This window comes from Leopardus geoffroyi, chromosome E2 (genome assembly GCF_018350155.1).
Source record: "Leopardus geoffroyi isolate Oge1 chromosome E2, O.geoffroyi_Oge1_pat1.0, whole genome shotgun sequence".
Taxonomy (NCBI): domain Eukaryota; kingdom Metazoa; phylum Chordata; class Mammalia; order Carnivora; family Felidae; genus Leopardus; species Leopardus geoffroyi.
Window position 1 is genome coordinate 14,174,493 of NC_059335.1, and position 26,286 is coordinate 14,200,778.

The 26,286-nt window shown below is 53.4% G+C and overlaps 1 protein-coding gene across 3 annotated transcripts in view; it reads right to left on the reverse strand.

The window, feature by feature from the left end:
• The window catches only part of SPTBN4 (spectrin beta, non-erythrocytic 4), a 78,505-nt gene that overhangs the window by 30,644 nt on the left and 21,575 nt on the right, over positions 1 to 26,286 (reverse strand). For all 3 annotated transcript variants that reach the window (XR_006702571.1, XM_045442309.1, XM_045442308.1), the window contains 13 exons: positions 25,178 to 25,258; positions 23,917 to 24,032; positions 21,864 to 21,976; positions 21,580 to 21,767; positions 21,388 to 21,505; positions 20,957 to 21,115; positions 20,021 to 20,323; positions 18,789 to 18,939; positions 13,830 to 14,787; positions 12,747 to 12,884; positions 9,238 to 9,988; positions 7,553 to 7,755; positions 3,441 to 3,531 (listed from right to left, as the gene is read on the reverse strand). Coding sequence is in view for 2 of the 3 variants with exons in the window: in XM_045442309.1 (XP_045298265.1) it covers positions 3,441 to 3,531; positions 7,553 to 7,755; positions 9,238 to 9,988; positions 12,747 to 12,884; positions 13,830 to 14,787; positions 18,789 to 18,939; positions 20,021 to 20,323; positions 20,957 to 21,115; positions 21,388 to 21,505; positions 21,580 to 21,767; positions 21,864 to 21,976; positions 23,917 to 24,032; positions 25,178 to 25,258 (3,370 nt within the window). In the remaining variant the exon portion in view is untranslated. The remainder of the gene's footprint in view (positions 1 to 3,440; positions 3,532 to 7,552; positions 7,756 to 9,237; positions 9,989 to 12,746; positions 12,885 to 13,829; positions 14,788 to 18,788; positions 18,940 to 20,020; positions 20,324 to 20,956; positions 21,116 to 21,387; positions 21,506 to 21,579; positions 21,768 to 21,863; positions 21,977 to 23,916; positions 24,033 to 25,177; positions 25,259 to 26,286) is intronic.

Here is a 26,286-nt window from a genome sequence, read left to right on the forward strand (position 1 = left end):
GGCACAGCACCCTATCCCCTCCAGAAGGTTCCAGATTCAAAGCCCAGGCTGCTAGATTTAGGGGGAGGGAGGGAGGAAGGGATGGAAGAACCTTTGCAGGTGAGGTCTTTGTTGAAGGGTGGGCACAGCTCAAGCTCTTTCTTAAGGGGTGGAGGATGGACAGACACCCACAGGATTCCCAACGTCTTAGCTGCCCTGTCCTCAGGGCAGCCCTTCTCAACTCTTCATAAGCCCCCAAAGGCATGGCTCCTGGGCCAGTCAGCCTCCTCCCATCCAGGACCAATCAACCCTCCAAAACTAGACCTCCACCTAATTTAGCTAACTTCCCGTTTAGCCCATCTTCCCCCACCGTCTTCCCAATAGTAACACTTTGACCCTTCGATTCAGTCTTAGCCACCTCCAATAAGGACGAGTTCGAAGATTCCCAACCCATTCCCAAGGGTATCAAATGAAGCCTGTATCTAGCCCTAACCTCCCAATATGGCCAGATGAACCCTTAAACATCTTCCCAGCTAGATCCAAGTCTAGTTCTCCCCAAACGAGCCCTCCAATCTGGGGTAAACCCATCCCCCACAACCCAGCTCCAGCTTCCCTAATAAGCCCACAGGACTTTCCACATTCAGCCCTGGGACTCCAAGACCACAGTTCCCCTAAACCATGACTAGTTGCAGCCGCTAGCCAAAGCCAAACTCTCAAAAGTAAGCAACAGGGCTGCCTTCTCTGGCTCCGCGAATGAGCCTACCCCAAAATATAGTCCCAGACTCCTCAACAGGATCGGATAGAAGCTTCCTAAGCCAACCCCCTTCCCAAACTAAAGCCAGTTCTACTCCCCACCCCCCACCAAGACCAGTCATCTAAAATGCAAGCACAGAATAGAACCCCCTCAGCAGGTGGACCAATCACAAGGCTGCTCTCTGAGCGACACCCCCCCCCCCAAAATAAGACTTATCCCCCAAGCCGGAATCTCCCTACCCACTCATGGCCAAACCTGGCACCTGGAACATTTTGCTCCTCCCCCTTTTTCTCCCCCCTCCCCCAGTCACAAGATCCTCCTCTTCCCTCCTGGAAAAAAAAAAAAAAAAAAAAAAAAAAAAAAAAACAGACTCTAGCTGGTCTGAGAGGCAAATGCACAATTGCAGTCATAGCCAAGGACAAATCCTGAGCCGGCCAAACCCCACCCTGTGTCCCCTGAGCATGTGCTCCCTCGGGGTCCTGGTCAGCTTCAGACTCCGTCATACACACACACTAGAGCCAAGTCAAATGCTGAACCCCCCAACTCAATTCACAGGTTTCCAACACACAGGGAAGAGTTTGCCAATGGCAGGCACAGCTCCCAGGGAAGGCAAAGCCTCTAAAGGAGATGGTACTTCGTCATCAAGGTAAAGTCCCCCGAAAGTGATTGACCCCTATCACCGAGGGCAAAGCTAGAGTCCCAAACAACCAAGGAATTGGCCCTCAAAATCAGAGCCCCCAAACCCAGAACAAATCCAAGACCCTCATCGTCCAAAGCCGACCCTCGCAAAAGTGATTTGCTCCCATCAATCATCTAAGGCTAATACAGATCGCGCAAGAACCAAGGAAGAAACCTCTCAAAGGGCTGAGAACCCCCAGCCCCGGGGCAAACGTCAAATCCCCCATTACCCAGAGGAGAGCTCCCTAGAGAGGGTGAGACCTCCTTAAGCCCCAGAGCAAATCCAGACTACCTCCGGAGTAGCCTTAGAAGTCCCCCCTCTTTCGCTTCCCTCCCTGGGGACCCGGCCCCTCAGTCCCGACCGCACCAGCACCGCGGACAGCTCCCAGCATCCCTGCCCCTCCCCAGGGCTGGGGTCCCTGCGCGGGTCCGACCCGCCCCCGCGCCGCCCGCGCCCCTCCCTCCCGAGGCCTCGGCGGGCGAGCACGCGCCCAAGCCCCCTCCCCCGAACGCCTCGGCGGGGACGCGCGTCAGCCCCCTCCCCTAGGCGCCCCGGGGACCTGAAGTGGCGGCGGCGTTGGCGGAGGAGCGTTCCTGCGGCGGGCGGGCTCTCGCCCCTCCACTGCGACGGCGGTGGCAACGGTGGTGACGGCTGAGACTCTAGCGGATGCGCGCCCCCGCTCCCGCCCCCGCGCCGCGGCAGCGCGCCCGCCCGCGCGCGCCCCCTGCCTGCCTCCGTGCCCGCCTCCTTGCCGGGCCTCAGTTGGGGGGTGGAGGAGGATTCACCACCTCTCTAAAGCTTGGGGGGTGAGGGGAGGGTTCTGCGCCATCTCAGATTATTGCTAGCTACTTGGTCCAGAACAATCTCACAAGAGGGAGGAGGAGTTCCTGGACCTAATCGAATGGCTGGAGGGGGGACCTGGGGCCTGGGCTACCTCCGCCATGTGAAGTATGGGGTGGGGGTGGGGTGGGCTCTTGAACCATATCGAATGAGAAAGCACTCAGATTCCTGGCTATCTCAGAAATACAGATAGAGGATATGGGAGGAGTCCTGGAACATCTCTTATAAGATGTTCTGCCAGAAGGACTTATAAGATAGACTGCCAGAATAATCTCCATTGGGAAGGAGGAGGACAGGGGGTTCCTAGACCCATCTCTAGTGGGCTTGTGTCCCAGACCCATCTCTAATGAGCTTGAGTTATGTGGGGGTGGGAGGTATGGAGGCCCTTGTCCATTTCATATGTGGGGACAACAATCTCCCAGGGGGTTCACCACGGAGGGTGTCAAACCATCTTTAATAGGAGGAATTGGGAAATAGTTCCTGAACCATCCTTGTTTGGGAGGAACTTGGGTACTGGATCATTAAGGAGCAGGGGGCAATGATCCTGGGTAGATGGCTGAGACCAGGATCATCTCTGGGGTTAGGAAAATGTTTACCCGGCCATCTCTAATGTGGTCTAGAACAGTTTCTATGGAACGCAGGGGAAGGAAGGGGAGATAGCATGTCTCCTGAACCGTCTCTAATGGGGAAGGAGACCTGGACCATCTCTGATTTGGGGAGATCCTTACAGATGTGTAGATCATCTCTAAAGGAAAAGAGCTTGATTGCTGGACACTCTTAAAGGGGTTAAGGCTTGTTTTTGACTGAAGTTGCGCTCTGGGCCTCTGGTCTACCCAAGCCTGCTCCTGACCCTGCGTCTTCCACCACTCTCCCCAGCAAGGCGCTTCTCACAAATCTCCCGAGAGAAAGGTGAGATCACCGCGCGTCCCCGCGGGACCCGTAGGCGCGAACGCGCGCCGTTGCCAGGGGCGCCCAGGGCCCCTCCCTCCTTCTCCACGGGAAAGGAGTCGGGAGCCGCGGAGCTTGCGCACTGAGGCTGGAATCCGTGCGCCTCCTGGCGGCTCCAAGTGAACGTCGCTCCGCGACCCACTTAGACGGGGCGTCCCCGCCCCCATGGCGCCTCAAGCCCAGGACCACTTCCCTCCCTAGGAAAGAAGTCACTGTGCCCAGCACAGCTGGAGTTCCTACCTCATGGCAGTCTCGGAGGAAGTGCTGCAGCCCAAGTTGGTCGTGTAGCTTCTGCATCCATTGCTGCGCCCGTAGTTGGTTTTCTTGGCTCCTGGGGATGGGGAGAGAGGGGCTGCCGCATGCCTAGGTCGGGGGGGGGGGGCACGGGGGGGGCACTGGCTGTAGGGCTGTGAGGGCATCAGGCTTGGCAGGGTTAGGAACCCGGAGCATATGTAAGAGCGAGGAAGAGGAGAGAGTAAGGCGCGGATGGGGGAGAGGCAAAGAAACGTCAATGAGGGCACAACCAGGGACGAACTGGAGAGGGGCAGAGGGAGAGTGAGAGAGCAAGAGAGAGAGAGAGACAGACAGAGACAGACAGGCATCTGGAAAGAAATACAGATACTTATAAAGAAAAAGGGACAGAGAGACAGACACAAGTCCAGAGAGAGAGAGAGAGAGAGAGAGAGAGAGAGAGATAAGAAACCTGCAGACAGAGTAAGAGATACAGAGAGATAGCAACTTAGAGATCAAGAGACACCTAGAGAGCAAGAGATTAGGAGGGGAACACAGATTCAGGGAGAGAGAGAGAGGTGCAGAGGCCTACAGAGAGAGATAAACACAGACACAAGACTAGAAACAGACCTTCAGAGGAAGTGATTGACAGAGACCCACAGATAAAGAGAAAGAAACCCAGGAAGAGAAAAAAATAAGGAAAGACAAGTAAAGAAATGCAGTAGGGAAGTGCCAGAGAGGCAGAGAGACCAACAGCAGTAGACAAGGAGAGGGAGAGAAGGAGGCAAAGGGAGTGAAAGTGACAGAGAGAGTCGGGGCAGGGACAACCAGGAAAGGCAGAGAAGTGGCAAGACGATAGCAGTAAAAGACACAGCTGGCCAGAAAGGAGGGTGCAACAGAGTTGGAGACAGGGAAGAGAGTGGGGCATGGGAAGAGAGGGTGGGCAGGTACACTGGCAAGCAGGGCCAGACTTTTGGCCTGAGTGAACTGGCAGGGCTGGACCCAAGCCCCACCACCCCAGAGCCAGCCAGGACCGCAGCCCCAGGCAGCCTGGCCTCCTGCCCACAGTACAAAGTGCCCAAGAGTCCCGGTGGAGGGGGACTGGGGACATCCCATTTTCCTTTGCCTTAAACAAGCCGCTCCTACCTCAGGACCTTGGCATTGGCTGTTCCCTCTGCCCAGAACGCTCTTCCCCTCAACATCTACTTAAATACCACCTTCTTAGCAAGGCCCTTCCTGATCACCCTCCAACACTTTCTGGCTTTCTTCTTTAATGTTCTCTCTCCAACTTAGCACTATCTAATACACTGTATACGTTACATATACATATGACATCTCCCCCGCTAGAATGTCATTCCGTGAGAGCAGGAATTTTTGTCTGTTTTGGTCACAGATGTATCCTCAATGCCTAGAAAAAGAGCCTGGCACACCTTAGGTGCTTGATATATATTTCTTGAATGAATGAATGAATGAATGAATGAATGCATGCATGCATGAATGAATGAAGGCAGAGAGAAAGAGAGATGACAAAAACAAAATTAAAGTGTATGAAAAAGAGAGGGAGGCAGAAGAGAATAAAGAGTCAGAGAGATGCAGGTAGAGAAAAACAGGGAGAGACACAGAAGGAAACAGAGACACAGAGATATACAGATAGATGGAGGCAAAGAGGCAAAGCTTGTGAGAGAAAACTACAGGGAACCCGGCGCAGAGCTGGACAGAGGAACCAGACAAGGCAGAGACAAACAAGCCAAGTACTGATTCCCCCCTGCCCGGGGCTCAGCTCAAGAGCCAGAAAATGGGAAATGCCTCTGAAATTGAACTGAAATAATCCCTCCAGGCCTTCACCAGCCAACTTGCCTAGCATCAGTTCTAGGAACAAGGAAAATCCCTCCTTTCTGGGAGGGAGGGAGAGAAAACAGCAGCGTTCACATGCTTCATATCCCGGCTGGGTCACATCCTGGCTGTGACCTTAGGCAAGTCCATTCCCCTAACCAAGCCTCTCAAGTGCAACGTGCAGATCATGAGAACACTTCACACACAGGACTGGGCCAGGTTCCAGGTGATGCGAGGCACATGGAGGGACTAAACGACTCACCCTGAATCTCACAGGTTGAGGGGTAAAGCAGGGGCTAGCATCTGACCCTGTCTGACGTCAGGGCCCCAGCTCACAGCTCTGCACTGGTTCTGTCCCCCTTATGGGTGTGGAAAGCCCTCCCCCTAAACCCCAGCAAATGGATATTTTAGAATAACTTCCACAGGGTGGGAAACCTGTCCCTAGGCAACTGTCAGTGACCTAGGGGTGAGGGAGGCAGGGATTAGAACTGTCTCAGTTCCTGCTGTGTTTCCCAGCCTCACCCAGCACAAGCCTAGGGCAGACATCACCCTGGGGCTCCCACAACCCCCTGCATTTCTCCCATCCCAGTCTCGACCATTCTGGGCCATCCTTGTAAGAAAGCATGTGAGCTCTGTGAGGGCAGGAGTCATGTGCTATCCTGGTCACGGCTGCATGCCCAGCATTGCCCCACGCAGGTCCTGAAACAGAGTATGGCCTCGGTACCTGAGTCCGCGGAATACATGATAGAATGAATGGAGCAATTAATGACAGAAAAGGAAGGAAGGAAGAGGGAATCAGAGAATGAGCAGTCCACCAGGATCGTCCTCTTCGTTCTGCAGAGCCTGGCATACAGCAGGTACTCAAGAAGTGTGGGGTAAAGGAAGCGTGGGTCCAGGCCTGGTGCTGGGAGCACTAGATCATGAGTTTATACCTTCAGGACCAGAACCCCCATGAAAGTTTCCTTGACAAAATTCCAGCCTTGGGGCACCTTGGTGGTTCAGTCGGTTAAGCATCTGACCTTGGCTCAGGTCAGCATCTCTCGGTTGGTGAGTTCAAGCCCCACGTTGGGCTCTGTGCTGACAGCTCAGAGCCTGGAGCCTGTAGTCTGCTTCTGATTCTGTGTCTCCCTCTCTCTCTGCCTCTCCCCCACTCATGCTCTGTTTCTGTCTTTCTCTCTCTCTCAAAAATAAAAAAATTTTTAATTTAAAAAAAAAAAGAAAAAGAAAATTCCAGCATTGTCCCAGATGAATTTAGAGGAAAAGGACACCTGAGCCCCAGACAGAGGAAGGGCTGGGGTCTCTGGGCTGTGGATGGTGGTGGAGGGACCAGGCATGCTTTCCATCAGAGGATGGAAAGACAGAAGGAGCAGCGCGGGGCCCTTGGGGCTCACCACAAGGGGCAGGAACAGTGATGATGATAAAGTCAGCCTAGAGGAGCCCCTATAAAGGACTCTACTTGAGGGCTGCAATTTGGGGGGCGGGTACCGTTTTGTTCCGGGACTAGAATAGTGCCTGGCACACAGGAGATATCAGTAAATGTCTTTGCTTAATTAGTACAAGGACAGACAAGAGACCGGGCAGTGGTGACAGACAGATGGTGATAGAAGAGACTGATAATGTGCAACAGCAGCAGGAAACACACACACACACACACACACACACACACACACACACACACACACGTGTGTGCTTCCTAGGAAACTGGGCAGTTGGGCCCAGAGGGAGGTGCTCACTCACAATATCCGACAACCAGCATGGCAGGGGACACTGTCCCATCTAGAGAGCTAGAACAGAACCCGGCTCTGGCCTTTAGCTGCTAGATCGGGGCACCAGAAGGGCAGGGCAGATGCAGGGCATCCAGGAAAAGAAGTTAACACGTTAACAACCAGTTCAGCTACCTCAGGCTGAGGGCAGGCTTGGCAGAGCAACTTCATTATATATCCTTGTGTATCTTTTGGGTTTCTGAGCATGAGTTACCTTTCCGCAAAGTATCAATTTAAAGCAAATTTAAAACGGTATGGAATTAAATAAAAATCCGAGAGGGGAAGAGAAGCAGAAATCATGATGTAAAGCAGAGGAGCCCTGACCTCTTGATCCCTCCCCTGTGCCGAGACCACACCCGCTATGCCCAAACCACACCCCCTGTGCCGAGACCACACCCCCTGCACTGAGACCACACCCCCCTGCCTGGACCATGCCCACTATGCCCAAACCACACCCCCGTGCCGAGACCACACCCCCTATGCCCAGACCACACCCCCTGTGCCTCTGGGGTCCGAGGGACCTACTTCTCCAGCAGCCGGGTCACAGCCTCCTGGGCCTGCTCTCCGTAGGCGTTGCCCTGCCTCAACAGGCCCTCGGCAGCCTGCACCGCCACCTGCATCTTTTGCTGGTTCAGCTCCATCGTGGTGAGAAAATCCCGGTGCCTTTTCAGTGCCTCCTCCACTGACTCCACCGTGCCCGGGAGCTCCAGACCCGACAGTGCCACCTCCTGGGAATGAGGAGGAGGGGTGGTGCTCAGGTCCGCCCAGCTCCATTCCGTCCTGGACCTGGGAGAGGCTTGCCACCTCGCTCCTCCCCCTTGCTCACTGTGCTCTAGCATCCAACAGGCCAGGCATGATCCCACCTCAGGGCCTTTGCCCATGCTAGTCCCTCTGCCTGGCTGGTCCCTCCTTTCAGATATGCCCATAGTGGGCTCCTTAACTTTCTTTAGGTCTCTGGCCATCTGCCAAAAACACCACCCTGCACCCCAGTTATATCCCTTTACCCTGCTTTATTATCTTTCACAGCATTACCTGACATGATATTATATATATCGTGTGTGTGTATATATATATGTATATATATATATACACATACGTATATGTATATATACATAAATATATACGTATATATGTACATATGTATATATACATAAATATATATTTGCATTTACTTGTTTACCATCTTCTCCCTCCCCACACACACTAGAAGGCCAGCTGCACGAGGGTGGGATTTTGTGTTTTGTTTCCTAATGTGTGCTCAGTCCCAGAATAGTACCTGGCACAAAGGAGGCACTCAGTAAATACTTGGTTAACTGATGAAGCCTGAACTGGGTGCTGTGTGACTTCAAGGAAGTTCTTTCCCTCTCTGGGATTATTTTTCTAACTGGTAAAACGGGTGGGTTAGAAAGGTTCTCTTAAGGCCACCTCACCTCCCATATTCAGTATCCTCAGAATTCCGGGGCTCCCTGTCTGTCCCCCCGGTTAACCCTCAAACTGGGTCAGCTTTCACTAGATGACCAGCACTGGTGGTCACCCTTTCTAAAATCTCCAAAGCTTGGTACCTACTCTTGGGCAATCTGAAAACAGGATGTTCTGTCTTGTCCAAATGCTCAAACTTGGTTCCCATCCCAGAATGATCTCCCAATGGATGCGTTCATCCCAGATAACCATGGCACTTCATCTCTCAGACCATAAACAGTTACCCTCTCCGTAAGGAATGCACGTTGCCATTCCCAATAAGAAGATTATCTGCTAATTTGGGCACCCACAACCACATAATCCACAATCAATTGCTGATCCAGATAACCTCTCAGCCTGAATTACCTGTTTCCATAATCTTTATCCTCCCTCATCCACCCCAAGATCTTTGAACCCCATTAACCATCATCAATTAACCTCACCTTCTTATTTCCTTCCAGACAATCCACAAACGCAGGAAGCCAGTGCAATGTATATCCAAGTGCATTACTGACTTGGGATAGTGCACACACTGTTAGCCACCTTAGATAAAACACTAATCCTCAAATCCTGTTACACACCTGCCCACACGTGTTCACACTGGATGAGCCACAAACCCGCGATCCCAGACACCCTCCCCGCTCCCACTGACCTCGGACAAGCCACGAACGCAGCGGTTCCTGCAAAAACTCCCTCCATACATTTTCCCCCGTCGCCACAATCCCCCACCGCGTGAACCCCGAAGCGGCCACCTGGTTGCGCAGCACCGCCCGAGCCTGGCGTAGGTCGCGCAGAAAGAGCTGGTAGACGTGTGCCTGCACCAGGGCCTCCCTGCGCGCCTCCCACAAGCCGAGCAGCTTGTGCCAGCCGAGTTCCAGGTGCGGCAGCCACTCGTCGAGTGCCAAGCCCGGGCCCAGCTCGGCGCCGTCGGCCGCCAGCAGCGCCTCGCTGGCCGCCACGATGCGGGCATAGTCTTCCTCGCGCTGGTCCACGTCCTCCTTGAGCGCGGCGTGGCGAGCCAGCAGCGCATCGGCCTCTTCCAGGCTGCCGGGCAGGGGGCCCTCGACACCGCCCGCCGCCTCCTGGGCGCGCACCAGCCAGTCCAAGAAAGCGTCCAGGTCGTGCAGGAAGCGCTGCAGGCGCCCGGCCGCGGCCACGGCCTCGCCACAGGCCTGAGCCGCGCTGGCCAGCGCGCCCCACTCGGCGCCCAGTTCTTCCGCACCCTGGTGCAGCCGCGCAGCCTGAGCCGGGAAGCGCACGGCCAGCAGGGCCGCCTCCTCCTGGAGGGCCGCCTGGCGGGGCTCCAGAGCTTGGAGAGCCGCCTCCAGGCCGCTGAGACGCCACTGCAGGGCGCCGCCCGCTCGGGGCGCGCTCTCCACGGCCCTCCGCTTCTCGCGCACCTGGGCGCGCACTTCGGCCACCTCCAGCACGTGGTTCTCCACCAGCAGCACTGCGCTCACCTCCTCTTTGCGCTGTTCCACCAGCTCCACGATGCGGTTCCACCTGCGGGGGGTTGGTGGGGGGAAGGAGGGCGGCTTGAGGAGGACAGGGACTCCTCCTGGGCCTGGAGGGCCCAACGACCTGGGATAGAACCCAGCCACTGTGTGACTTTGGAAAGTCACTTTATCTCGCTGGGCCCCAGTTTCTGCTGGTGTAAAATAAAACCCTACAAGGCACACTTGCTTAGAGCAGCGGTTCTCAAAATGTAAGCTGAGCGAGGTCAAAAGTATCTTTGTAATAACGCTAAGACTAAGACGCTATTTGCCCTCTCCCTATTCTCTCCCTGGTGTCCAGGGTACTTTCCAGAGGCTGCGTGAGAAAAGGCAGAACGCAGAAGCAGATCCGAGAATTCGGCTGCCTTCTCTTCAGCCAGACATCAAAGAGATGTGGGGCGCCTGAGTGGCTCAGTTGGTTAAGCCTCCAACTCTTGATTTTGGCTCAGGTCATGATCTCCCGGTTGGTGAGTTCAAGCCCAGCATGGGGCTCCATGCTGACAGTGCGGAGCCTGCTTGGGATTCCCTCTCTCTCCCTCTCCCTCTGCCCCTCCCCCAGTTTTGCGCTCTCTTTCTCTCAAAATAAATAAACTTAAAAAATTTTTTTTTCATAAAAGACTGGCAAAAACACAAAACAATGCCACTCACTACATTTTTTGTTATGAAAAGCAGTTATTTTTCATAAAATATATGAGTATGCTGGTTACATTAACATAATGGGTTTATTATTATTTTATTTTTTTAAGTTTATTTATTTTGAGAGAGAGCGAGTGGAGGAGGGGCAGAGAGAGGGGGCACAGAGCCCAATGCGGGGCTTGAACTCACAAGTTTCGAGATTATAACCTGATGTGAAATCAAGAGTTGGACGCTTAACTGACTGAGCCACCCAGGCGCCCCTATTATTGTTATTTTAAAACAACTTAATATCTTTACATTTCCCAGTATTAATTCCCAACATAGTAAATATTGATAGATATAACTCACGAAAACAAGCTCTTTGGGGCCCTGAACAGTTTTTAGGAGAGCAAAGGGATTCTGATCCCACAGCGTAAGAAGTGTAAGAATACTATGTTGCATCCAGCAAATAGAAACCGGGTACGTTCCACAAGCCAAGTGCTGAGGATCAAATGATGTACAGGCAAATCTGTTCTATATCAAAATAAATTAATGGGAAAAAATACGGATTTCTTTGGGCCCTCAAGCAAGTGATGACACTTCACTGGGCCTGTGCTGACAGCTCAGAGCCTGGAGCCTGCTTCAGATTCTGTGTCTCCCTTCTTCTCTCTGCCCCTCCCCCACTCACACTCTGTCTTTCTCTCTCTCTCTCTCAAAAATAAATAAACATTAAAAAAAATTAAAATCACCTCCAGCCCCCAGTTGTGTTCTACCAGGTCATTTGAACTCTCTAAATATCTTGTTCATTTATTTGTTTGTTTGTTCACTGTCTCTCTGTCCCCTCTAGAATGTACATGCCACAGAGCAGAGATTCGGACTCTGAAATCAGAAGGACCCAAGTTCAAGATCTGCTTTGGCCAGATTCATCATGTGACCTTGGGCAAATCATTTCCCGCTGCTCCTCAGCTTCCTCATCTGGAAAATGGGAATAATAATGTCCATTTCACTGAGCGTCTAATGATATCTTGTGGCTAAAGCACTTGGCATATAACCTTATTAAGCACTGTCAATCTTTGTTGTTGTCATTTGAGACCTGATGCTTTGAGAGTGTCAAGGCTACCTCTGTAGGTTATCACTGGTTATTGGAATCTTACAGCAGTTAAGAATACCGTCTTTGAGGGGCTCCTGAGGGGGCTCAGTTGGGTGAGCGACCGACTCTTGTTTTCCGCTCAGGTCATGATCTCACGGTACATTTCTCAGCCCTGCATCGGGCTCCGTGCTAGGACAGTATGGAGTCTGCTTGGGATTCTTTCTCTCTCTCCCTCTCTCTCTCTGCCCCTACCGTGTGTGCGCACTCTCTCTCTCTCTCTCAAAAATAAATAAAAGAAAAAAAAAAGTTTAGCTTTGAGTCAGACAAACTCAACATGAAATCCTGGCTTGACCCCCCCCCCCCCCCCACTTTGCTGTGTGACTTTGGGCCAGTGTCTTCACATCTCCGGAGCCCCAGTTTCCTCTTCTCTAACATGGAGCAATTTATGCCCCAAAGGGTTGCTGAAAAGACTAATAAAAGATGCTCAAGAGCCCCAGATCCAGATTCAGACAGCATTAGGTTTGACCTCCTACTTACTGTACTGGGTAATCAATCATATTGAGGATTCCGCCTCCCCGAATCTGTCTTCATCTATGAACCCCACCCACATTGGAAAAACAGCTGGTAGTGTTCAAGGGGGAAAGATATTAATTTGTTACCATTTTTAGTAAAAGGCAAAAGATTTATACGATCTGAAGAGAAACCAGAGTATCCATTTTTAAAGAGTTCTGAATTCTGGAAACTTTACTATGGAAACTGGGATATTAAAAGATAAAACAAGGCATATAAAGTGCTTAGAAAAATTCCTGGCAGATAGTAGATCCTCAGTAAATCATATCTGTACAAGCCAATTAATAATCCACTAAAATATATTGTATCCTCATTTTACCATATCCTCACTAGCACTGGGTATTACCATTTTCCTCCAAGATTTTGCTGACTTCCTAGGTGGCCACGATCACCTCAGGGTGTCAAAATTGCACATCCTCGACTGGCAACAGTTGAGTGAATGAGGAAAAGAATGAAGGAAAAGAACTGGCCTGAGGCGCCAGGCCCCGCCTACCTGCTGTTGAGGTGGTCCTGGCAGGAGCGCACCTCATCTGAACTGGGATGGCCTCCTTCCACCAGCTCCTGAACCGTGTGGTTCACATCCAGCACACGGCCCATCAGACTGTTCATCTCCTGGTCCAGGCTCTCAAATCTGTAGAAGGAGGAGGGTCGTGCTCAAGCAGGCCTGGACCCTGGGGACCTGCCCACGTCTTGGCCTTCTCCTGGATTTCCTTCTAATTCTTATCCTCTTAGGACCCTGTGCCAGCTCCTCCTCCTTCTACCGGTCCCTTAAGTGTTACATTTCTCAGGGGCACCTGAGTGGCTCAGTCGGATAGGCGTCTGACTCTCGGTTTCGGCTCACATGGTTTTTGTGCCTCTCTGGGTTCCCAGCCACCATTCTCAACCCCTCCAACATACCCTCTACATGGCAGCCAGGGAGATCTTTTTAAAGCTGGGCACAGTCCTCCCTTTTTTAAAACAATGCCCAAAGCTGTGGCTTGGGTAATTGTGGGCACAGTAAGGGCAGGGACCAGGCCTGGGTCTCAGCTATGCCCAGCACAAGACCCAGAACAGAGCAAGAGCTCAATAAGTTCCAGCTGAATGAATGAGTAGGTGAACAAAAGGGCTCATCCACTAATTTCACAATTCATTACTAAGTCAGCCAACAGACCGATGCATGTAACGTGTCACAGCGGGTAAATGCTATGAAGAAATGTAAAACAGGGTGATGGAAGAGAAAGTGACAGGGTCAGAGCCATTTCATTAGCTAGGGAGGTGACATTTGTGCAGGAACCGCGGCAGTCCCAGGGGAGGGGCCAGGTTGCGGTGTCTTGAGAAGTTTTAATTTCCTGCCAAGTGAGTATAAGTCCCATAATGGTAGCAAACGCCCCTGAAATGCTCCCTGTACCAGGTATTTGCTCAGTGTTCTATTAAGTATTTACTCATTACTCGTCACCTGTGAGGTGGGGACTATTATCATTCCCATTTCACTGGAACCCCTGGTCGCAGCTCAGAGAAAATGGGAACTGTTGATGCACGAAGGCGAGGCTGTGTGCGTGAGAAAGGGGCCCTGGAAGTCCCAGGAGGGCGCGCTCACCGGTGCTGCACCACCTCGACGTCGTCGAGCGAATCGGGCACACGCATGGCCAGCAGCCATTGCTCCTTCTCACCGATCCACAGCTCGCACGCGTGCACTTCGCCAAACATGCGGTAGACCGCCAGGGCGTCTCGCAGCCACTGGCGCCGCAGCGCAGCCACCTCGGTCACCTCGGCGAACAACTGCTCCGCCTCCACCACGCGCACCTGCAGGGCCACCACCAGTGGCCCGGCGCCGCTGGCGCCCCCCAGTGTCGCCAACTGACGCCGCAGGCCGCCCACGGGCCCGCGATGCGCCTCCACCTCCCCGGTGAGCGCGCGGTGCTGGCGGGCCAGGCGGCGGCTGGACGCCTCGTCGTGGCCGAAGTCGCCCGCGGCTGCTAGGCGGTAAGCGTCGCGAAGCCAGTCGAGGAGCCCGTCGAGGTCGGCGCCGAACTGGTGCAGCGCCCGCGCCTCCTGCAGCCGCCGCTCGCGCCGCGCCGCCGCCTCTTCCAGCCGCTGCCAGCGCCGCCGCGCGCTCGCCGCGCGCTCCGCCAGGCCCGCCAGGTGCACCGTCTCGGCGCCCGCGCCCACGGCGCCGCCGGCCGCAGCCAGCTCCTCGCCGCGCCGCAGGGCCTGCTGCAGCAGCGCCCGCCGCCCGCCCAGCTCGCCCTGCAGGATCTTGTGCTGCGCCAGGAGGCGCGCAGTGCTGGACAGGTCGTGCGCGCCGCCAGCCGCGCCCCCCGCGCCCGCCGCGCCCGCCGCGCCGCCGCCGCCGCCGCCGCCCGCCGCCTCTAGGAGGCGCTCCTTGTCTCGGGCCCAGCTCTCCGCCTCCTCCAGCTCCTGCAGCAGCGCCCACAGGCTCCGCGAGGCCTCCAGCTCCGCGCGCCGCCGCGCCGCCTGCTCCTGCAGCTCCGCCAGACAGCCGTGCACGTGGTTCACGCGGTTGCAGATGACCTGCGGATCGCAGGGCTGGTAGCCTGGGCCAGGAGAAGGGGAGGATCCCGGGTTGGGCACGGGCCAGGGGGCGACCAAGGAAGGGAGGTACAGGCTACCTGCCCTGTCTGTCCTCTGCTAGGTAGGCATCATCAGGTGCCAGGTTGTGCGTCCCCTCCTCCAGGCAGCCTTCCCTGACATGCTGTCTGGAACAGGAACCTTCTCTGTCTCCCCCAGGCTTCTCTTATCCCAGCCCTGCACCTCTGCCTGTGCCCCACGGGCACCATCCCTGCCTGCCCTGACCCCTCTGGCATGTCACTGCCTGTTCTGTCTCCCCCACTGGGCTGAGAGGCCCATGAAGGCAGGGTCTAGGGCTGTCTCCGTCACACTGTGTCCTCACCATTGCCTAGCACGGGGTGGAGCCCAGAGCAGTAACCTAATGAAAACGGCGACTTATTGACTGAATGATGTATAGAAACTAAGATTCAGAGAATCCTAGTATCTGTAAACTGTGTTTCCTTCAGAACTGGACCAAATGAAACGTCTCTATTTTTTTTTAATTAAAAGAATTTTTTAATGTTCATTTATTTTTGAGAGAGAGAGAGAGAGAGAGTGAGCAGGGGAGGGGCAGAGAGAGAGAGGGAGTCACAGATCCAAAGCAGACTCCAGGGTCCGAGCTGTCAGCACAGAGCCTGACTTGGGGCTCAAACTCACGAACTGCGAGATCATGACCTGAACAAAGTCGGGTGCTTAACCGACTGAGCCACCCAGGCGCCCACTATTTTTTTAAATTTTATTTTAAGTAATCTCTACACCCAACCTGGGGCTCAAACTTACACCCCTGAGATCAAGAATCGCATGCTCTATCCACTGAGCCAACTAGGCACCCAGATGTGTCTCTATCCTTAAGCCATTTTCTGGGATCCCTCTCTCATCCTCTGTTGCCTTATCTCTTAACTTCAATGATGACCTGAAGTCCCATGTTTCTTCAAATATTTCACCTTCCTCCTAGACTTCTGGTTTGTGACAAGAGAACTGTGAAATTAACTTAATGGCTGGCTGCCAATGTTGCTTTAATGGAATAGAATAGAATGACTAGAAAATATCAGGATGCAACTTGCGGGGTAAGGGGAAATATTGTTTCATACAATTTGTGTGTGTGTGTGTGTGTGTGTGTGTGTGTGTGAACTGTGGGTCAGGAGGTAAACATATTTCTTACTGGGTCAAAACACTGCAAGAGACACTGCCCTAGATGGGATACACCATTTCTGGAATTCTGGACATTCACTGAAATTGACCCAAATACCAAGGCATCTACCTGAATAATCAACAAGAATAGGCATCCGTGTATCCAGACCTGACTCTGGCACAATGCCACCGTGGGGCAGTATCCTTACGAGCCCCATCTTACAGATGAAGAAACTGAGGCTCAGGGAAGGAAGCCACTTGCCCAGGATCAGCTAAGAAGTGGCAGATCAGGAGGCCACACTCTGGACCACTTATCAGGCATTGCTCCCTCCTGTCACCATGACAACACACATTAGCCTCTTTGCTGTTTTTGTGGTGCTGTTGGCCGCCACCAGGCACCAAGATCTCACAAGGAGAAGACAGAAGGAGCCTCCTGGGACAAACCTTCACAAGAAGGAGAGGGTCTCAATGAGCCTGTTCTGGGGTTTGGATGTGGGTAAGAGGGGCTGAGCCAGGGTGGGCACATCCCACTGGGGCTTGGAAGGAGACTTCAACATTTGACCCAGCCCATGAGGGTGAGAACCGCCCCCCTCCCCCTGCCCCAACACACACACCATCTTGCAAGCCAGATAGGCCTTGCCTTTTCTACTGATGCTTCCGGATTCCAAAGGGCTGTGGCTCCAGACACAGGAGTGAGACAGGCCAGCCCTAAACCCTCTGAGCTCTGCGGTTCTGGGCCTTAGTTTCCTCATCAGCAAGAAAGCAAAAAAGCAGCCTTGTCAGCACTCACAGCTAGAGACAGTTTCTCAGGACGCCAACTTCAGACAAGGTCACTCTGCGACCATGGTGGAATGGGATGGAAACAAGACCATTCCATAATCACGTCTGAGCACACACAAAAAAGAGGTCACTGGGCAAGCCACAGAAACTATCATCCAGCCCCTTCACCCAGCTAAGCTGAATGACCACTACCAACTCCTGTTCCTCCCACTACCTGGATAAAAATGATTAAGATGGGGGGCGCCTGGGTGGCTCAGTCGGTTAAGTGTCCGACTTCGGCTCAGGTCATGATCTCGCGGTCTGTGAGTTCAAGCCCCGCGTCGGGCTCTGTGCTGACTGCTCAGAGCCTGGAGCCTGTTTCACATTCTGTGTCTCCCTCTCTCTCTGACCCTCCCCCATTCATGTTCTGTCTCTCTCTGTCTCAAAAATAAATAAACGTGGGGGCGCCTGGGTGGCGCAGTCGGTTAAGCGTCCGACTTCAGCCAGGTCACGATCTCGCGGTCCGTGAGTTCGAGCCCCGCATCGGGCTCTGGGCTGATGGCTCAGAGCCTGGAGCCTGTTTCCGATTCTGTGTCTCCCTCTCTCTCTGCCCCTCCCCCGTTCATGCTCTGTCTCTCTCTGTCCCAAAAATAAATAAAACGTTGAAAAAAAAAAAATTTAAAAATAAATAAATAAATAAATAAACGTTAAAAAAAAAATGATTAAGATGGGTGATCACCTAATTACTCCACCTCCAGACAGTATCTAATCCGCAGCAAAAGACACTGCATAAATCATCCCCAAATCACCTAACACAAGCCCACATCCTATCACAAGCCCCTTCCTAACACCTCCTACTGAGAAGCTCCATGGTTCTCCAGCGTGTGTGCAAAAAGCCAACCGACCCAGGTTGGCTTGACAACAGGGGGATTCCTGGCGGTCTGTGGCTGGAAGGTATTGACATCAGTAAAATGAGAACCTTTATTAGAGCCAGTCTTGGTTTTTCCTATCAGCATCCATGCCCCCGATGCTGGTAATGGCTTTCCACCCTCCTCTTCTTCCTCCATTCCTGTCTTTGGAAAGAGCCAACCCTACTCTTGGCCATGGGTTGGGCATGTCACATAGATGTGGCCAGTTAGCTCAGTGTAGAGCCTGGGGTCACAATGCTTGGCTAAGCAGAGGGCATGGAACCCACAGTGGGCTAAAGAAAGCTTTCCTGGAATCTTTTGTCAGAAATATTGGGAGAAAGGGGCTTGTCGCCTGTTGGGTCCGCCAAGTTGCTAGGATGAAAACATGGGGCTGAATGACCCCAGATTTACACCACAAGGGAAGGAACTGCCCGGTAGTGACACAAACATAGAGACTACAGTCAGAGAGATAGAGTCTTAAAAGCATCATCAGACAATCCCTGGATCCAGCCATACCTGAAGCCAACCTTGCCTTTTCCTGGACACTTTAGTTACACTGGCCAAGATACTCCCCTTTTCTCCTTAAGCTAACTGAGTTGAGTTTCTATCATTTGCTGCCGAACAGGCCCTGACTATACATTACCTCACACGGTTTTTCATGGTATTCACTGAGATTTGGCTGTGAGGGGCTTAGCATAAAACAAGTACTCAATAGGGCCACCTGGGTGGCTCAGTTGTTAAACGTCTTTCTTCATCTCAGGTCATGATCTCACAGTTCGTGAGTTCGAGCCCCATGTCGGGTTATGTGCTGATAGCTCAGAGCCTGGAGCCTGCTTCAGATTCTGTGTCTCCCTCTCTCTCTATCCCTCCCCTGCTAGTGCTCTGTCTCTGTCTCTCTCTCTCTCAAAAATAAAATAAACATTAAAAAAAAAAAAAAAACAACACAAGTGCTCAATAAATGTGAACTATTACTGCAGAATCTCAAAGCAGGAAGAAATCATGTGGTCTAACCTCCACCCAAGGCAATAATTTCCCCCATGATATTCCCTGATGGAGGGTGAGCCTATTTTGTGCTTGGATGCCTCCAAAGACCAGGAGCTCACTCCTTCCTTCTGTCTCTTAGGGGTCATTCTGCTTCCGTTAGCACCAGCCCTGGAAGTCTTCACCCCAATCCCCGACCCCAGACTCACCCTGCAGCTGAGAGAAACGCAGGGCAGCAGCGTTGAGTGCCTCCACTCGCTCACTCTGGGCCGCGATGTCCCCCTCCAGCAGTCCATGCTTCTGCAACAGGTCCTCCGCCTCCACCAGGTGCTGCCCACATTCCCGGGACAGCAGCTGAGCCTAGAAGATGGGGCAGCCCTGAGCACCTTCTAGGCATTGGCCTCAGGCAGGCCCCACCCCACATCGTCAGGCCCACTCTTGTGCTCCTCCACCCCATCCCTTGAACTCGGATCTCTATCTCCATCTCCTTGTCTCCGTCAACATCTCGCGCTGGCTCTCCCTGACTCCCTGTGTCTGTCCCCACATTCCTGCGCTCTGTCTCTGTCGCGGGCGCCACCCTCTCTCTGCTCTCTGCCTCCATCTCTCTCTCTGCCTCTGTCTTTCCTGTTTCCATCTCTCTCTGCTTCCTTCCTTCTTATCTCCCTCTCTCCCTGCACCTGTATCTCCAGCCTGTCTCTCTCTTTCCCAAAAGGATTCCTTCTCTTATGTGTCTCTCTGTGGCCGCTTAGATTTCTATTGCCACCCTCGTGCCTGCTTCTCTAGTTTGATCTCTCTCTGATTTTCCCTTCTCTCTCTCAAACTGTCACCATCTTCCTCTGGCTTAATCTCTCTGTCTCTATCTGTCCCTAGCTCCCTCTGGCTCTGTATCTCTGTGGCTTCTTTTTTTCTTTCTTCTCTCTTTTTTTTTTTTTTTTACATGTTTTTTAAATTTTATTTTTGAGAGAGAGACAGAGTGCAAGCAGCGGAGGGGCAGAGAGAGAGGGACACAGGATCTGAAGCAGGCTCCAGGCTCAGTGCAGGGCCCGACGCGGGGCTCGAACCCACGGAGCGCGAGATCACGACCTGAGCCGCGGCCAGACGCCCAACCGACCAAGCCACTCAGGCGCCCCTCCTCTGTCTCTTCCTTGATCTTCCTTTTTCTGCCTCTCTCGGCGTCTTTCTGTCTCTTTCTCTTTGTCTCTCTCACCTCTTCCTGTCTCTCTCTCCGTCTCTCTGTCTCTCTCCCCTCTTCCTGTCTCTCTCTCCGTCTCTCTGTCTCTCTCTCTGTCTCGCTGTCTCTTTCTCTTTGTCTCTCTCTCTCCCCTCTTCCTGTCTCTCTCTCCGTCCCTCTCCGGCTCCCTGACAACCCGTTCGGTGTCTGTAGCCCTCCCTGCCCTCCCCGCACACCACGCCCACCCTTGACCCCCAGGGCCGGCCCCACCTGCATCTCCTCCATCCAGTCCACCATGTACACCATCTCCTGGAAGATCTTCTGCAGGGCCAGGTTCTGCTCGAGCCGCGTCCGCCGGGCACCTACCAGCCCGGTCAGCAGGGCCCACTGGCGCAGGACGCTGTCACGCTGGGCCGCCACGCGCCGGGCGTCGTAGTAACCTTCTGCCGCCAGGGCCTGGGCCAGCTCCGCCACGCCCTGCACCCGCTCTTCATAGGCCGCAATGTCCGCCTCGATGGCCTCGTGTTTCTTCATGGCTGCCTCCACCGCCGGCAGCTCGTACCCGAAGTTGTCCTGGGGCAGGGCAGGCCACAGATGCTCACCTGTTTCCTTTGCTATCCCCCTGTTACCTTGACCCTGCTCCGCCATCCCCAGTAACCCTGGAGACCAGCCCCACCTTCCTGTTGCCCCGGAGACCAGCCCCGCTTTCTTCTGTTACCCTGGAGACCGGCTCCACACGGCTCCATTACATATCTAGCCTTAAACTTGTCACCCAGGAAACAGTCACCATCCTCCCATTGCCCTAGAGACAGGGGACCAGGCCTACCCTACCCTCTTACTTAGGAGACCAATTCTGTCCTCCTGAGTTACCCCGGACACCAGCTACAACCTCCTTTGTCATTTAAGAGTCTAATTAAATACTCTCCCTATTTCTGATGAGCCTAATTTTGTCCTCTCTAGTTCCCCAGGGAGACCAACCTCACTCTCCCGTTACCTTGGAGATCAGGCCCACCCCCCTCCCCCACCGCTCACTTAGGAGGCCAGTTCTCCCTTCCCACCCTCATTTGCCACCTAGGAGATTAATCCAACACCTCTCTGTCACTCAGGAGACCGAGTCTCCCTCGCTGGTCCCAGGGCCACCAGCCCAGCATGCCTCCCCGCCCCCACCCCCACCTTTCACCCAGAGCCAAGTCCTGCACCCTGTACCTGGGAGACCAGGCGCTGGTTCTCATTCAGCCAGCTCTCCCTCATGGCCACCTTGTGGTCAAACCTCTGGGCCAAAAGTTCCAGCTTCTCCTGCCGGATCAGCTCAGCTCGCAGGGCGGCCTCCCGTTCGTGCTCTGCCTTCTCCAGCTGGCCCCATGCCTGGGGAGATGGGAGGAGGCCAGTCAGACCCCAACAACGCCCCACAATTCAATGGCCCTGGCTTCTCTGTCTGAGGTGGCTCCTAGCATTTACAGCACCTTTATGTAAACTGTAAAAAGATATTGCTCCTTCGTGACACTTTCCTGCTGGAAAACTGTCAGAATGAATATCCAGTCCAGGATGTCTACAGTGTAAATGGCTCCCTTGAGCAGTGCACAACCTATACGACGCCACGGAGTAACCCTGCCGCTCCTCCACATGCTCGACCTCACCTTGTCGATATCCCAGATGCCACAGCCCTCCCGAGGCACAAAGAGGCGACGATTACAGGCACGCAGTTTGCTCTGGATGCTGAAGAGCAGCACTTCCAGGTTCCCCTTCTCCTGAAACCTGAAGGGGCTCGGGCTCAGGACCCCCACCTCCAGACCTCCCCTTGCCGCCCTCCCTCCTGAGCTGGGCCTCACTTGACTGGCTTCTCCAGTGTGCAATAGGCCGTGAAAGCCTGAAGCTGCTGTTGCACCCCACTCAAAGAGTTGGCAAACTTCTGATTGCTGATGAGGCCCACGGTGCGATGGATCCAGGCCAGGAGCTCGGCCGCCAGCTCCTCATAGCGCTCGATGATCTTCCCCACCTCCAACACCTGGTCCAGGACCTGACCCAGCAAAGGAAGGTGGGGTCAGACTCGTCCCGGATGTGCCCCCAGGTGGTTCCCAAGCTCCCACCCACCCCATCCCTTGGATCCCCAAACCTTCCCGATCCGCTTCCCCTCCACGGCCAGAGCCTTCATCTTGGAGAAATAGTGGTAGAAAGAGACCACGTAGGTGATGATGGACTTCTCATCTGGAGCCTCCATGTTCACATCTGGGAGTAAAGGAGAGCAGGGGAGAGCAGGACAGTGAGGGTGGAGGGAGGGAGAGCCCACTCTTACTAGCTGTGTGGCCTTGGGCAAGACAAGTAGCCTCTGCGCCTCAATTTTGGTATCCGCCAAATGGGGATCTACCTCATGAGATTAAATAGTACCTGACACCTACAAACCACCAGAGAAATTATCCATAATTACTTCTTGAACACACCATTCTACCTTCCACCTCAGGGCCTTTGCACATGCTGTTTTCGCTAGGTAGAACAATGTTCCCTCTTCTGTATGCCTACCTCCCACTCATCCTTCAGGGCTCCACTCAGCTTACACTTCCTCAGATAAGCCTCCCTGTTCGCCCTGTGTAGAGTCGGTCACCCCTGTTACTCTTCCTCATGGCATCTTATCATTGCCTCCTGGAACTTATCATCTGCAATTAAATATTCATTTATGCAATCATGTCCTTATCTTGAGTTTGAGTTCCATGATGACAAAGGCTATGCCTGTCTTTTTTCCCATTGTTCTGGTCATGCCCAGCACACAGTAGGAGCTCAATCAATATTTACGAAGTGTATTTATTTATTTATTTTATAAGTAAATAAATTTATTTTATGCATGTATTTATTTATGAGGGCAGAGATCAAGGGTGTGGGCTTTGGAGGAAACGTGTGCTTAAATCCCTGTTCAACCACTTACTCACTGCATGTCCTTAGGAAACAGACCTAACTTCTCTTCGCCTCAGTTTCCCCCATTGCAAGACTGAGGATTAGCACAGTGCCTGCCAAAAAGGAGCACTGTAAGTTTTAGAAAGAATAGTCTGGCACAGAGGAGAAACTCAGTAAATTCCAATTATCGTTTTGATGTGCCCACTGAATGCACAATATTACACTTAGCTCTTACTCCACCAACTCATGGTTGGTGGAACAGATATCCACTAAACACCTACCATGTGCCAGACACAGAATATAGGTACCAGAAGTCCCATGTAGGGGCGCCTGGGTAGCTCAGTTGGTTAAGCGCCAGACCCTTGGTTTCAGCTCAGGTCACGATCTCACAGTTCGTGGGTTCAAGCCCTGCGTCGGGTTCTGCGCTGACAGCATGGAGCCTGCTTAGGATTCTCTCTCTCTGCCCCTCCCCTCCCCCCCAAGAAGCCCCACGCACTGGTTTTCAGTGTGACACTGGGCAAGTGACTTCACATCTCTGAGACTTAATTCCTATCACTTTAAAACAGGACAGATAAGGGGGCATCTGGGTGGCTCAGCCGGTTAAGCGTCCAACTTCAGCTCAGGTCATGATCTTGCGGTTTGTGGGTTTGAGCCCCTCGTCAGGCTCTGTGTCTCCCTCTCTCTCGGCCCCACCCCCACTCGTGCTCTGTCTCTCTCAAAAATAAATACATATTAAAAAAAATTAAAACATGATGGATAAATTCTATCCATCCAGGTCAGTGTGAGGGTAAAAGCGGGAAGTTTTGCTAAAATTCCCAGCCATGTGCTTGGCACAGAGCAGACTCTCAGAGAGAGGGAACAGCTGTTATTCTAGAGATTGGTGGGTCGGTGTTGGCATGGTCTGGGATTAGGAATGAGGCTGAAGTCAGGGGATAATGTTGGGGGTGGGGATGGCTCTAGAGCTGGGACCGGAGTTAGGGAGGGAGAGGGGGTTGGGCTTGGGGGAGCTGACTGGGCTTGGGGTTGGGAAGGGGATGGGGTCAAGTTGGAGGCAGGAATGGAGATGAGTCTGGGGCTGGAGACAGAGATGCAAAAGGAAGGGACTGGAAGATGGGGGCAAAGGGGATTAGAGGTAAAGAAGGGGAGGGGCTGGGTGGGAGCCAGGACTTAGAAGGACTCGGGTTTGGGACGGTGTTGCAGCAGGATGGAGAGGAGTCTGGGCTGGCATTGGGGTCGGGGGTCCCCCAGGAGGAAGTCCCGCTGGGGTTGTGGGGGCTCACCCTCAGGGTCCAGCAGACGTGTCAGCCCCAGGTGCTGCTCTGCCGTGCGGAAGGCTCTCTGCAGGTTGTAGTTGGCATTGGACTTGGTGAGTTTGCTGAAGTCCACGAGATCGGGCCTAGGCAGGGGCACAGAGCGGGCAGGCAGCAGGCAGGCTCCAGAGCCAGGGGGCGAGCGGGCAGAAAGACCTCCCGGCCTGAGCCCCACCCAAAGCCAGGGGCAGGAGGGGCACCGCCTCCCGAGGGGAAAGCTGTGTATGCTGGTGCACGTCTGTGCACTTATCTGTGGCTGTGAGTACTGCGTGCGAATGAGTGGGACCGACTTGGCAATGCACACATCTACTTGGGTGCTTTGCTAAACAGTATTACGTAGCAGTTAGAAGTGTGAGGTCTACAGCCAGCCCACGCAGCTCAAACCCCAGCTCGGCCATTTCCTGGCTGGCTGTCACCCTGGGTAAGCTATTTTGTCTCTCTGCGCCTCGATTTTTTCATCTGTAAAATGGGGATGATAATAGCATCTGCCTCACAGGCTCACTGACTATTAAATGACTTATTGGAAAGCTCTTAGAACAATGCCGGGTATACAGAAAGCACTTAGTAAATGTTACCGTTGTTAGTATGACATGGGTACAGCTGGTGGGTTTCTCACTGTGTGGGGGGGACGGGTCTCCCTAAGTGTATGGGTGTGTATGTGACAGGCAGGGCTTGTGAACGAACATGTGTCCACAGCAGAAAAGGCTGGGTTCCACTCCGACCACACCAGAGCAAGTCCCTCCCAGGCTCCGGGCCTCAGTTTCCCTCATCTGTCATATGGACAGTCACAATGTGGGTTCAACTTGTCTGGATGCCCACCTTTCAGCCAATTCAGCGCCAGGCCCTGGGGTGTGAAATGTGGGTGCACAGGGAGCCGGAAGGGGGGCTCTGCAGCTTGCCTTGAGGAAGGACCACCATGCACACACCAGAGAAGACCATCCATGGGGGGTGAGCTCTCCACCCTGGAGGCATCAAAGCATCAGGCACAGGCTGTGTATGTGCATGAGTATGCGTGTGTCTACGCAGCTGCACGAGGGACGTGTGTTTCCACGTGTACACAGACTATGGGGCCCGGACAGGGTTCTGTGCAGGTGTGTGCCTCGTGTAAGTGTGAAGGGATGGGTCCTTGCATCTCTGCATGCCATCTACATGCATATGTGTACAGGTGTGTACCCAAGGGACATGGGGGAGGGGGAAGGGCAGGGCCAGGCTGCCCCAGGCCACGTGGTACCTGTGCCGGTGAATGAGCGCGTTGAAGGCCAAGCCGTCCCGCCAGCTGGTGGTGAAATTCTGGATGTTTACCTCAGGGTAACTGGCAGCGTGGAAGGGAGAGACAGAGGCAGAAATGGAGACAGTCAGGAGGGAAGAGGGAGGGAAGGAGAGAAGAAGGGAGAGAGAGAGAGACATAGATGGATGGTGGGGGGGTAGATAGATGATATGATAGATGGATGGAAAGAGATAGATAGATAGATAGATAGATAGATAGATAGATAGATAGAAAGATAGAAAGATAGATAGATAGATAGATAGATAGAAAGATAGAAAGAAAGAAAGATAGATAGAAAGATAAGAAAGAAAGAAAGAAAGAAAGAAAGAAAGAAAGAAAGAAAGAAAGATAAAGATAGAAAGAAAGAAAGATAGATAGAAAGATAGATAAAGATAGATAGATAGATAGATAGAAAGATAGAAAGAAAGAAAGATAGAAAGATAGAAAGAAAGAAAGAAAGATAGATAGAAAGAAAGATAGATAAAGATAGAAAGATAGATAGATAGAGGCAAGGAGATGGAAAAAGAGAGAGACGGAGAGAAAGCAAGATACAGACAGAGATGGAGAAAGAAAGGAGGAAGGGGAGGAGACAAGAAGGGAGAGAGAAGGGGGAGGGAGAGACAGGAACAAGGAAAGGCAGGCATAGAGGTAAAGACAGACACATGGAAAGACAGAGAGTGTTGCAAGACAGCTGGCCAGCCCCGGAAGGCTGAGCATCAGAGAAAGCCCAGTCTCCATCCATACCTGCTCTCCGCTTCCTCCCAGGGGCAGAGGGCACCTGAGTTTCAGGCCATGCCCCTCCCGCAGGGCAGAGAGTTGGGGGACCAGGAGACTTCCCAGCAGAGCCTGAGTGGCCCCCTTCTCAGCCCCACCAAAGGTACCCAGGAGCCTGAACTTCTCACGGGAGCTGCCAGAGCCCCGGTATACACCGTCCTCGGCTGCTTTCAGGGTGGGGGTGGCCAGGACTCAGGACTAGGGCTGGGGTGTTCACACAGGTGCCCACAAGGCCTCTCGAGGTACAGGATGAGATACAGGAGACCGAGCAGGCTGGGAACGGTCCACCACTAACCAGC